Source organism: Lottia gigantea (genome assembly GCF_000327385.1).
Source record: "Lottia gigantea unplaced genomic scaffold LOTGIsca_1, whole genome shotgun sequence".
Lineage (NCBI taxonomy): Eukaryota > Metazoa > Mollusca > Gastropoda > Lottiidae > Lottia > Lottia gigantea.
Window position 1 is genome coordinate 8,166,558 of NW_008706746.1, and position 14,142 is coordinate 8,180,699.

General features: G+C 32.8%; 2 protein-coding genes across 2 annotated transcripts in view; both read left to right on the top strand.

The window, feature by feature from the left end:
* Window positions 1–417: 417 nt before the first annotated feature.
* Window positions 418–8,746, top strand: LOTGIDRAFT_152473 (hypothetical protein; the record flags this gene model as incomplete). The annotated part of the gene is made up of 6 exons (XM_009045914.1): window positions 418–433; window positions 2,513–2,672; window positions 3,080–3,219; window positions 3,541–3,746; window positions 4,170–4,335; window positions 8,568–8,746. 6 exons carry the CDS (start codon window positions 418–420, stop codon window positions 8,744–8,746), a joined length of 867 nt encoding a protein of 288 aa, XP_009044162.1.
* A 769-nt stretch (window positions 8,747–9,515) lies between these two features.
* LOTGIDRAFT_152474 (hypothetical protein) overlaps window positions 9,516–14,142 on the top strand; it is a 12,180-nt gene continuing 7,553 nt past the window's right edge. The window contains exon 1 of the mRNA XM_009045915.1: window positions 9,516–9,616. The gene's annotated coding sequence lies outside the window, so the exon portion shown is untranslated. The remainder of the gene's footprint in view (window positions 9,617–14,142) is intronic.

Here is a 14,142-nt window from a genome sequence, read left to right on the forward strand (position 1 = left end):
ACAAGGGAACACAGCAGTATGGAATGTTCTTACTTGAGATATAGGTCACGAATGAACATACACAACAACATTATGTTTATGTCTTTGTATGTCGCAAACAATTTCGGCGTATTTATTTAGCCAAGCACAATCATTTATAGAGCATAAATAATAAATTCGATATTACATCAATAACAAACTGTTTATCAGTGGAATAAAAGGCCTGTTGCAGCTATATATTATGTTCTTTCATTTTGAACTAATAAAATTTGAATAGTGCATGTAAATTGACGTCGAAAGGCAATAATGTGCGATGGAGCAAAACGATCCTTTTCGAGTGTTTGATGCACTTCTTACAAAACCTAACATATGAAAGTTGTTACTTTGCATCAACATTAAATTATCCACTTTGAGATAAAAAACAGATTAACTTAGCTCATGCGCTTTGACATTGGTTGGTCACCTAAATCACCGTATTCCTCGGCGACTGGAATTATAAGGAGGTAAAGAGATGACAACATCAGGGTGAGGTGAGGCTCATTAAACTGTGTCTGATACCTTGACTGCAATGGCCACTAATCTTGTATCATGGAAGTTTCTAAATGGATAGATATGATTGGATTGTACGAAAGCGAATACGGCCAATCAGAGGCCCCGGCAAAAAGCCATAATGTTTACAGGATTTCTGTCGACGGCTCGGAATGGCTGTATTTAATGACGTACAACAATCCAGTTAAATCGCTGCATTCCCTAATACAAGAATAGTGGCTATTGCAGTCAAGGTATAAGTTCGAAGTTCGTAATAGCTGACACTGTGAAGATGAAGTAACTGAAGTAGCTGACACAATTACGAAATGGACAACCTTTTTGTTTTCAATTTTAGCCACGTGATTGTTGTCGCTTTGACAGAGTGCATACATAATATACTACAATTTATTACAAAATATTTACCGTTTATTTTCCGTAATATTGTTAAAATAACCTAATCAAATTTGTTGTGGTCTTATTTATGATAGTGATCGATTTCCATCCCTTCTTTCGTTGTGTTTATAATAGCGAGGTTAACATTGAGTCTCATTCTTCAATTAATCAGAGGTTGTTTTTGTGGATTAAACAGCCAATTTAGAAGATAGATTCGAGCACTTCTGAAGACATTTACATATATTCAAGACCCAAATCTACTGAAAATGGTCATTCGTCCCTAAAACTACACACATTTAAACGAGTTAAGGTGACTGGTAAAAAATGATATGAAAGACTTTATTGAGTGGGAGTGTGTTCTAATTGGAATACTTCATCAAGATAATAGCCTAAAAGTCGAGTTGAAACTGAATATCAGAAGAAATAACAAAATGTTTGAAGTAAGTGGAGTTAAAGAAAGGATTACGAGATTAAAGGAAATTGAAACGTCTATGTACAAAATGTGACACGAATTTTAAAAAATCATGATATTTTGTAGATAGCACACTCACCACGCCCCACCCATAGGATTACAACCCAACATGACCAAAAGTGTACCTAGAATTGGTAGAATTGGATCGTCAATTCGGATTAATATATAGATTAAATATTCTTTTCTCACATAATTTTAAATAAGTTTTACGATGACTGATACCAGGATGAGATGACAGTAAATTTAGAGACAAGACTGACTTTCAACAGTCTGTCTAGCTTGGTCTAGGGTTAAATTGTCAAGTCTGGTCAATTTCAACGTCTACAGCCAATGACACGATTAGTCTCTTCACAAATATTGAGAACATTCAGACTGATTATTTAACAATTTAGCTGACAAATAACAGTTTCTATAATACCCCAATGACTCGGATAATTCAATTTCTAGATTGTCGTTTTGTGAGATATTGGTCTTTTCTTAAACAAAGACAATAATCCATCTAAGTTGACGTGTTGTTTTGTTAAGCTGCCAATCGAAACTAACAACCTAACAAGGCTTATTCAAAATCCTCAATTTCAAAGAGAAGAAAGTTGTTTAGTATCTTGTTAAGTTTTTTCGTGTCACGATCTGAAACTGATCATAATTATCATAAGGGGTCCATTCATCTGTAAGAATCTTAGAGAAGCTCGTTGACTTTAATGATTAACACAATTTTGGAATTAGTACAAAGGAACTGGTCATACCTTATTCTGTCTGAAGTAAGTTCCACTGCCCTGACATTTGCTTTCATTTCACGTTGATATTACTCGCCTCCTCTTGCTTCTGAAAAGTTAAGACACAATAATCATTTTATTCATTTCCTTGGTAAACAGCAACAACCATTAGACAATTTTCCACAATATTTTGTATATTAATTATACTTGTAGTTCTTTTTTTTTTACAGAACCTAAACAAGGTTTCGAAAACCATCTGAGACTGTGCTGATCCATCATCTCATATCAACAAATGAACACGAAAGACCCATACGACAATTTTGTAGGGGAATGAATCACTATCTGTGTCTATACAGGTATTATAATCATGATCATAACCACCACCCTAGACTGCTACGGATGGGTATATGCTTTATTTGACTTTCAGTGACCAATCCAGTCGATGTTATCAAAATCAGAATGCAGTTAGATAATGAACTAGCTAGTCATGGTAAACTTGATGCTCTCAAGAACAGATATTATCACGGATTTGCTCATGGTGCTGTGGTGGTTTATAGAGAAGAGGGCTTCAGAGGATTGTGCAAAGGGTATGCTAAGATATATAATTCATTTATCTTAGATCTCACATATACTTATTCATTGAAACTCTGTCAGCTGAAAATACGAAACAAGGAAATAAAGACATATCAATCGATATGTTTCCCCGAGGTTCTCACAGGTAAAAAATTGAGAGCAACGTCTTTGCAGAGTGATATATGACTCAATAAAAACGGACTAGAGCAAAAATGCTGTTCAAATCCTTAGCAAATCCAATTTTCTGCTTACTTGCGTCCTCAAACTCAAACTCAACACCTCCGCTAGCGCAATTCATAGCTCATTAAGCGAATTTTTGCGTCTGTGGACGGCTATAGAAGGTACCAAAATCGAGGAATTCGGAAAGCTCGGGACTCATGTATCTGTTTAATTATTTTAAGTAACATTCACTATGTTTCAGCCTAGCTCCGTCAATGTTACGAGATGGGCTGTACAGTGGATTTAGAATGGGAGCGTATGAACCTATAAAAGTATTATTTGGTGCTACAGATCCGGCGCATACTCCGTTATGGAAGAAAATCTGTGCTGGTGCTATTGCAGGTATTGTTAGTCCTTTTCTAAATTAAACCAAATTATATGGTGTTGTACGTTTTATCTTTCTACACCATTTTGTATTGTGCATATGTCGAGAGTGCATCATTTTAGAAAGCTTATAGGTCCAATGGATAGAGCCTATCTTATGGTTAATGATATATTTTCTTGATAAAACGTTTTCAGTCCATTCGCTCCTAAATGTCTGAGATGAAAACTTTTTTGGTGAATTGCAATGGTATACTTTAGCGTATTCATTCAGATTAGTCAAGGAGTATTTCGAATATGTTAACCGTCTGCTTAGATTTCTTTTTTTTCTATGTTATTCAGGTGCTATTGGAAGTTCAATATGTACACCAACAGATCTAGTTAAGGTTCGACTTCAGGCGCAACGAGTTCCTAAACCTGGTGAATCACTACGATATCCATCAATGAGGGCAGCTTTTAAAGAAATATTTCAGAAGGAAGGTATACGTGGATTGTATGTTGGAATCGGACCAACTGTAAAGCGAGCAGCCATTCTCACAGCCACACAGGTAACTATGAGTGACTATTAAACAGACGGCTTTGGAACATGGTTAAATAAAGGTAATACGTATTAGTTCGGTTTTATATACCTTTACGCAGTTTTACACGTCTCGTGACCCGTCTACAAGCATTTTCTTTACTGACAGATCCTATTTTAGACGTCAACACGATTGGAAAACTCACGCAAACACGAAGCAAAAAACGAATTTCAAAGCATTGTTATATTTTTTGACATTGAGATTAACTTGCTAAGAAATCCAGAATCTAAATAAGTAAACAAAGAATTTCACTTTTTAGCGTATGCAATATTAAGATCTCGACAATGAAAAGATGCTAAGGCAGGTGTTCAAAGAGCCACAGTGAACTGTAATGCTTTTACAGCAGACTTTTCTTCGACTGCTTTGAAGAAAGTTAAACCTTTTTTTCTTCAGATACCAGCGTATGACCACACTAAACACACCTTATTAAACAGTGGGCTAATGGTAGAAGGACCTAAACTACATATTGTATCATCTATGGTGGCAGGATTAGCTACAGCTTTAACTACTTCACCAGTTGATGTTGTTAAAACTAGAATAATGAATCAACACAGTACAGGTTAGTTGTTTATATTTATTGAAGTGGAGCATATTAATTAGAATGAAATGCGTAAAACCTAAAACCTTACATTTCATGCCTGCGTATATAATTAATACATACATGATTAGAATTAACGCAAATAAATTATAATTACAAAACGCAAAATATTGTCATAGAATAAAACTTTAACTTTAGATATTTATAAATATCTTACAACAACGTGGAAACATAGAGTTTCATTTTTTACACTCTAAGTGGTGTTTCCTGCATATATTTTCTATGTTGATTTATAATTATATTATTAAAAACTGTTTTGTATATAGTATATATGTTATTTATATCTATGTATATGTCTATATATCAATAAAGCAGAAATGATAAAGCATTAATAAAGTAAAGACAATAGTACTCAACATAGTGAAACATGATATTAATGATAGAACCCATTTTCAGTAAAATGCAACGTCTTGTCCGTCTAACCAATATGATTTAAACAGTCGATACAATGATTTTTGTGGATGAGGTAACTGTCAAAATCCGATATTATTGTCTATTAAATGTAATACAATGAATAGTAATGTAATGATGATTATTTTGGCTATTTGTAGCTCACTTAAACGGTCCGACTAAAAAGCGAAAACAGGTGTAAACAAGCGTAAACAAAGCGCAAGTAAGTGCAAACAAGAGCAAACAAGTGTAAACAAGCGCAAACAAAGCGCGAATAAGTGTAAAAAAAAGCCCAATTAACGATAAAAAGCACAGAAACCCGATAATAAAAGACGCGGGAGCGAATTTATATGTCCTCTATTGTGTTTCAAAGAAATCAGTCTACAGAAAAAACAAAGAACACCACTTAAATCATTGTGTGCATCCGATGTACAATTGAAGTATCAATACATTAGTCAAAATTATGGATGCTTTATGTACTGTTTTTCTTAGCTACCATTACCTTTGGCCATGATTCCAGTTAATTAGGATCCGATCTTTGAGTCACATTAATTGATTATGGAATAATCGATTTGTGATATTTGCAGAAAAGATTGCATTGTTTGCTCTCAAAACTCGGGATTAGTGTTTAAAAATAAAATTCCAATAGGCCTACTTTAGTATATTTTTGTTAAAAGAAATCGATACAAAAAAGAATATAAAAATGTATTTCCATGAAACAGAAGCTTTGGACTGAATAAATCTCTAAATTCCATTTCAATGGATTCGTTAAATCAATATTTTAAACCCGTTTTTCATCTTAAAATGTAATTTTTATTCATTATTTTATGGTTGGTGTCTTACATTTGGATTAAAGAGACATGACCAGTGAAATCTTGTCAAAACGTCATTTTTAATCATAATTTAGTCTTAGAAACGGGAATTTTTAAGCTAAGCGTTCGCAGCAATCTGTCATTTTAATATACTCTGTGATATATAGGGAAGATATATAGAAATATAACGTTAAATTCCTAGTTTGAGGTATTTGAAGGAATTCTGCCCCTGAAAATGGCGCCTATGGGCCTTTAAAAAGTACTTATAAATTGGTCCACCCACCAAATTGCTTGATGCATAGCTGGCATTCATATCTCTATTTGATAAGAATTTTTCCAAGTTCTTGTCTACCGGTTGTTTTTATTTTTTTATCTAAATTTTGTGGATGACCTTACCCTGGTCGGGTAACCCAGTTACCTATTTCGAAACACTCGGTATATCAGTACTTTGTTACGAAGATGATGTGCCTTTTAATTGAAGAGTGCGTAAGATAAACGGGTTGTCCGTAAAGTTTCTACCAAGATACCATTTATGTATCGGAGATTGCAAAAACAGGTTAATTGATGATACTATACCCCTGTGTTCTTCATTGTACACTGCATGGTTATGCCTGTATTAATTCATCGACCCAATCTGCATAAAATATATGAATAAATTCATTCGTGTCCCTTTAACTTAAGATTAATTTCTGAAATAAAAAACGAATAAATGTGTTTCTTTGAAAAGGTTGTGTTTAATCAATCACATAATGGGTTCTTTAATCAAGACTGAGTTCAATTTTGAGTAACCTATTTCTCCCTGAATTGTGGAGAAATTGTGACAAAAGTTTATTTGTGATTTAGTTTCAATTCCAGAGTTCGAAAGTTTTTGTAGCAAATTTTCATAATATTGTAAAATGATAAGTCACTAATTAACAATGTTTTGTTCGCACAAATGTGTAATGAAAAGTTGTTTAACTTTTAAACACAGATAATTCTGGAGACACGTGGGTTTGAAGGATCTAACATGGACAGTGAGCTATGAACACTATTACTGATAAGCTTAGCTAAAAAGATCCCGTTTCTGAGACAAAGCTTCGTTTCTGAGAAAGCCGAATCCCTTTAAGGATACAATCATAACTATGTCACAAAAAAGTCAGAAGGTCACACAAAAAAAACAGTGATTTATTTTCTATTTCCTGAAAATTTTCCTCTCAATTAAACGTTTAAAGTTATAACTTATTCACATTGTCAGACTCAATTATTTTTTCTGGAGACAAATCCTTCACGGTAAAACATTCTCAATCAATCATCAAACAGTGTCCAAGAATATTAAATTTAAACGTTACGGAGAGAGTTGAACGTTCGCAAAAAAGAACAATGTTGCTTTATCAAATCAGAAGAAACCTGGTCGAATGATCCTTTTCCTTTTTTTCACAGGAAAGTGTTTATTGAATAATTTCTAAATCATTAATGTACTGACCAAACTCTTGTTGAAAACTAGTGACATCTCGCAAAATACCAGATAATGTAATTACACTCTAAAACCTTAAACAGGAATGCAAATTAACAAAGTGGTGTTTACTTTGATCAAATGCGCAATATGAGAAGGTCGAGAGATTGCTTTGATAACAATGTGAAGAAAGTATGAAAAATTGTTGCGTTTCACATTTCTGGTCATTGAATTTTGTAAAGCCTCCATCAAACCATCAGTTACGAATATCGGTCATAATTCAGTATTTGCAATCATATGTGTGGGATTTACTATAAACCTTAAAGATAGGTTTCCTTGTTTTTTAGTGTCAAATAAAGCAAACCATTTGATCCATTGGTGTTTTTAATGAATTATCATGTATTCTTAATTATATCATTATGTTCTTATTCATATAATTTAGAGTTTTAACCAATCACAAATGTCCATGTAAAAACATTCTGCATAAAAAAGACTTTTTGATCTTTCTTGATCGGTCACTCATTGAAATTCTTTTGGTAATTCTTTTCTGATTTAGCTAATTATGACTTAATTATAGACATGATAGACAAACGGGTATTTTCCAAGTCATTAGAAAACCTCCACTTTCTTTTCATATAAGTATTAGCATTTTCATTTTCATAAATGGAAATAAGGGAACCCATCTTTAATAAGAAAAATATTATTACAATAACAAGGATTGCAAACATTTTTTTGTCATTTTGGGATTTAGGAAGTAACCCCTATAGGCGACGCCCGAGGTGAAATTAAAAAAAACATACGTGTCATACAGTAGCTTTAAGAGAAGCAAATTAAATTGGATTGTAGGATTACATTTCGTTATCGAACTTTCCATTTGATTAGATAAAACAGGCAATTGTAACTATTCTTAAATTACCTGTCATTAAATGACGCTAGTTGAATTTATTTGAACGAGAACAAGATTAATACAAGTACAATCGTATTAGAATATCAAGTAGTAAAATAGTGCAAGCCATTAACCAGAAACGCTTTACTATTTTCAATCTTTTAAGTATGAGTCAGATAGCATTCAAGATTTTCTAAAAATTTAAAAGAGATTCCAAAGCCCTTGAACATTTTAAACAGTGCTCAATACATCAATAAAGGGATATAAAAAATATTAAAACAGAACTTGAAACTGATCCACTGTTTTCAAGTTCTCGTTCATCTAATGACTTTGCTGTAATTGCTGAAGAAATATGACAGGTCATCATAGCAAATAAGTCCGACATCGGAAGTTAGACCTTAATCATGTAAAAAGAATGCTTCCTGGATCTGTATGTTAATGCGGTTTAGATAACATATCAATCCAATAGAGAATATATGCTGTCTACCAGTACAGTGTGTCAGGAAAAAAAAAAAAGACACTTACATCATATATTATTCCAGTCGACCAGTTGTAAATGGGTACAGATAATCCAAAAAATATCAATGACAGCCTAACTTAATCCTTGTAAAAAGTTGTTCTGCAACACGTCAGATTCCCCAGAAGTCTAACATTATTATTTTTGTAATTTCAGGTCAAGTGAAATCCTATCATTCAGCCGTGGATTGTTTGATAAAAACTTTTAAAAGTGAAGGAGTTCACGGACTATATAAAGGTTTTATACCCAACTGGTTGAGACTCGGACCACATACCATAGTGACTTTCTTTATATTTGAACAATTACGACATCGGGTTGGAATAAGACCAATCTAATACCATTGTGTATATAAGATACAAACCTTCTGTAAATATTGTGCAATGGAGTCATACAAGTTTACCATCCTTTCACTAAGAAATTACCAATAACAAAAAACAATATTTTTTAGTAAAACAAACTTCTTTAATAAAATTAAGCACATAACATTTCAAAACAATTTACACGTTCGTATCATTATTAGATGACATGAATAGGAGAGGTTAACATGACAATAAATAGCAACAAGAAAATTGTTTTAGAAAAAGGGCTAAGGCATGGATGGCAAAAATTCTAAAAAGTTAAAATCTAGACTTGAAAACATACACCAATTTATTTGGTTAAAAGAGCTTTATAATCTAATAGGACGTAAAACTCCATTCATTTCATTTCATTTATATGCCATTTTTCTTATGAATAAAAATTGCCTCTGGTATTTACTTGTTGAAAGTTGTTCACGAACTAGAGTATTACGGACTGTTGTAGTTAGTGTTCTTATGAATAACTAGAAGGATCAAAGGGGATTAGTGACCCTATGATCCCAACTCTAGACATAAGATTGTTACCTGCTATAGTTAGTAAATAACCAATCAGATGAATGGAACACTAACATTATTTTACTTAATATGACCTATTAACTACCTATTACAAAGTGAACTAGGGTCCCACCCTTTATGTATAAATATATATCTTATATAGGTGATATTAACAATGAGTGGTTGAACCGCATTCCCCGAGGATATGATTAAAAATTATCGCCCACTCGTCACATCTACGAAGAAAATAACATATCAATGTATGTAGTATTTGCCCTTCTATCAGTGAATTTCCGAGGATATAGCTCTAGATATACGATTGTATATACATCAATGATTTTCAATTATTTAATGGTACGTAGTAATTTACATTTTTATGGTTTTTTGTCGCGTATCTGGAACTAGGCTGAAGCATCTGTCTCTATTCAAACATCTGATAGCTATTTGGTCAGTTGTCGGCATAATAACTATAAGAATATCTATCAGAGGTTGGAATAGAGGCAGATATTTCAGACTAATCTGGGACATGAACACCTGCAGTTTGCATGGAATGTTATTTACAATATAATATTTGATGAAATGAACGGATAACTATCCACTATATCCGGGAAATTGGGTCTGAAATTGTTAACGTCTTTACTATAAGTATTAATATAACTTTACATTGGTTGTCCGTTCAAATAAAGACTAATGCCTCTAATCCATTTCTGTGCAGAAAAGTAGGACGTAAAACTCAATTCATTTCATTTCATTTCTATTCCATTTTTCTTATGAATAAAAATTGCCTCCGGTATTTACTTGTTGAAAGTTTTTCACGAACTAGAGTATTACGGACTGTTGTAGTTAGTGTTCTTATGAATAACTAGAAGGGTCAAAGGGGATTAGTGACCCTATGGTCCCAACTCTAGACATAAGATTGTTACCTGCTGTAGTTAGTATATTATATAAAGGGTGAGCTTTGAAAACAAAGGTATGTGATAGGGATCGTCCGATTTGAGTGTACTATACTATAAAGTATAGCATTTACAGATAAAATATATTTACAACAACATATTTACAGGGTTGATCTTGGTTATGTACAATTTATTTTACACCCAGTACGGCTGAAAAGGAAGTTGATTATTAATTAAGTATGAGGTTGGTTTTATTGTTTTTATGGTGCAAGAGTATATAGATTGCTAGTGAAAGTTAGTTTAGTTTGAGACACAATATTCTAATTCGAATGAGGGAAGTTTGGGCCACAGGGACAAAAAAAAAAAAAAATAAAGTTAGATAAATATTTTGCATCGAACAAGCGTTGTTTTCAGTTTGAGTGCTACAGAACTTAAGTTCATACACTGGAAGAATCAGTAACCTCACCACATAGAATTATTAAAACAGAATCTCAAGTTTGTTGTTACTCAAGTGTTTAAACACTGTTCAATCTTAAGATAACTATCGTCTGTGCTGAAGTTTTACAATTGACTACGTTATCATGTCTTCATTTCGCTACAATGGAAAGGGAAATGTCTCTAGGGTTTAATGGTGACTGAAAGCTTTTCTGTTAAAGAATGGTTACATCGTTTGTTTTTATTTGTGTAATCTCTAGCTCTATTATTAATGGGCAAAGAATTTTTATATTCGCTATCAGTTAGTTTTATTTGTTAAAATGGTTTAGTATTGAAAATGTCTGACTATGCTGAAGAGATTTATATAATCTAATAGTTCAATGATAGAAGAGCTAAAGCCTATGTAACTTGTGTTTAACTGAAAACTTTCCATTAATGCCCCTAAACACACAGACTGTATGACAAACGTGACGACTTCGATTTTCCCATAGTAAATTTTCCATTCATGACCAGTAACATACCACAATCACCAGCTTATGTTGTTTAGATTTCACAGCTCATTCGATATGCAAGGGCTTGTTCTCTTTGTGATTTCCTAACAAGAAGTCGAGTATTAAATTTGAAATTGCTGAAACAAGGTAACTTGACACACAGACTTCATATGTCATGTAGGACAGTTTATGGTCGTTATGCAGAACTATTTTAACAATACAATAATCTGTTTCTGACATTTTGGCTGATTTGTTTAGTCAGAACTCAATTGATCCGGTTGTATTGAAAGAAAAAGTTTTTATAAACAACTAAAGGGAAATGATAATGCAAAGTTTGTTATAACTACAGAGACTTCAAATTAACAAACCAACATCAATCCTTGTGAAGCAGATTGTAAGTTGAAATTTAAAGATAGCATAATTTAATATGCTGATTACGTGTTTCTTTTTATTGATTCAAATTTTATCTTAGTAACAACTAAACATTTATGGTTGCTAATGTCTAGTGATATATTACGAGCAATAGCAACCGTGAGCATTTATGGTTGCTAATGTCTAGTGATATATTACGAGCATTAGCAACCGTGAGCATTTATGGTTGCTAATGTCTAGTGATATATTACGAGCATTAGCAACCGTGAGCATTTATGGTTGCTAATGTCTAGTGATATATTACGAGCATTAGCAACCGTGAACATTTATGGTTGCTAATGTCTAGTGATATATTACGAGCATTAGCAACCGTGAGCATTTATGGTTGCTAATGTCTAGTGATATATTACGAGCATTAGCAACCGTGAGCATTTATGGTTGCTAATGTCTAGTGATATATACGAGCATTAGCAACCGTGAGCATTTATATCAGAGCGTTTATTTGGTGCCATGAATTACCTACGCTTGTAGGTTATTCGAAAAATTCTCAAATTACTTTATGGTCGTTATGCAGAACTATTAAAAAATACAATAACCTGTTTCTGACATTTTGGCTGATTTGTTTAGTCAGACTTCAATTGATCCGGTTGTATTTCATGATTTATACCATTGTGGTAGTGGTGGGTGTCGCGCGCGAAGCAGAACATGCTTATTCTCTTCGAAACACCCGATGGTGCTTCTCTTTGGGGGCGTCCACTACTACACAACTTTTACTCTCGACTTTGCCATACTTTAGATGAGATTTTGATTAACGGAATTGTCTTGTGTCAAGTCAAGTGTAGACATGAAAATAAGTTCTTCTTGTCCAGGCTGAAAATAGGTCAGTTGTCAGAAGGAAGCATAGCTTGAAACTCAGAGAAACAACATGTTTTAATATTTCTATATAGCTATACAATTGATGTATTATGCACTATTTTAACAGTGAAAATATTTCATTTTAATTGTAATATAATGATAATATAGATTATATATTACTACCCAATGTTATGTAAGATTCATTCAGGAGTGAAGTGAGAAGTTGCCAAAAACAAACTTAAAGATGGGTTCCCTTATTTTAATTTATGAAAATGAAAATGCAAATACTTATATGAATAGAATGTAGAGGTTTTCTAATGACCTGGAAAAATAAGAAGAGAATTACTAGGGGGAATGCCAATGAATAACCGATCAAGAAAGGCCAAACAGTTTTTTTTTTCGTTTATCCAGACTATGCATACAGAGACATTTTGTGATTGGTTAAAACTCTTAATTATATGCAATAAGAAGATACTGATATGGTTAAGAATACATGATAATTCATTAGAAACACAAATTAATGAAATAGTTTGCTTAATTTGACACTTAAACAATAAGGAAACCCATCATTAACAGCTAGTATATCAAATCTATATTAAAGCTACTCTTGTCAAACATGCCCTAGAGCTCTTTCAAAGTCTATTGTTTATCAGTTGTTTAAACCACATTCTGATTATAGAAAACTGTCAAACTGTCAAGGCCGTAGTTGTAAAGTGCATTTTCAGAGGCTTTGCTGATGACAAAACAGGAGAAAGTAGACACATTCATCTTTTCACATCCGTGTTCTGTCTGTTACGGAAGTATAAACGTTCTGGATTGGTACCAACTTGTCTTGGGAACTATCACTAGGATTGAGTTTTGATACTGTTTGATTTCTTAAGCGGCATTGTTCTCCTTTTCGGCTTCTGTCAAACCAATCTTATTAGTTATATTTGCAGAATTATATTTTATTATACCTTAAATAAATCACAGATTGAGATTGTGAACCAAAGGGTTTCAACAAAGTTGAACAAACTAAGGTAAAAATTTTAATTTTCCAAGCTGAATGCAAGGCAAATATTAGCAGACTTGACGAGTCACAAATAATTTTTACTATAGTTATATATATATAGTTTGTTAGTACAAGTCGTTTTGCCTAGGGTTACCTTCTTTGTGACATTGCTTTAGTTATTTATGTGGATACAATATAGAAAATTACAGAATAAACAGTATAACAATAAATTATTATAGATACTCATTTGTGACAGATCAATGTTTTCACTAAAACAGCTAAATAACAGTGTTAACCACTATCTTTTTATTAATCGACAAAATGGCGAGACAGGCGTAAAAAAAAAACGTTAGATAAATGTTAAGATGAAAATTACTAAGATAAATTGTGACTGGGATAACCTTTTATTGAAATGAATTATACTGATGAATTAAGTTAATATCATATGCAAATATCACGTCAGGCTGTCGCCTATATACATAGTAAACATAAATAAGTAAGTGTTATAAATTTTAACATGTTATTATGTTACTACAAATCATGAAGACCTGCGAAGGCATTAGGCAACCATCAATACTTTGGTGAGTGTTCTGAAAATATTGACCCAATATATTGATGGATTCTCCACACACAGTAAATATTATGTTTCAATAAACTGACATTCTATCACAATATTGATGAATCGTCAATAAAAATTAAAACGAGTCTGATTACTATTTTGTAATGTTCTTTTAGTTCGCTCATACAATATTTTTCATGTCTGAGAATATACCCTGAACAACTTAAATTATAATTGTCTAAACATTTAATGCTAGACAACAAAGCGTCCCCCCCCCCCCCCCC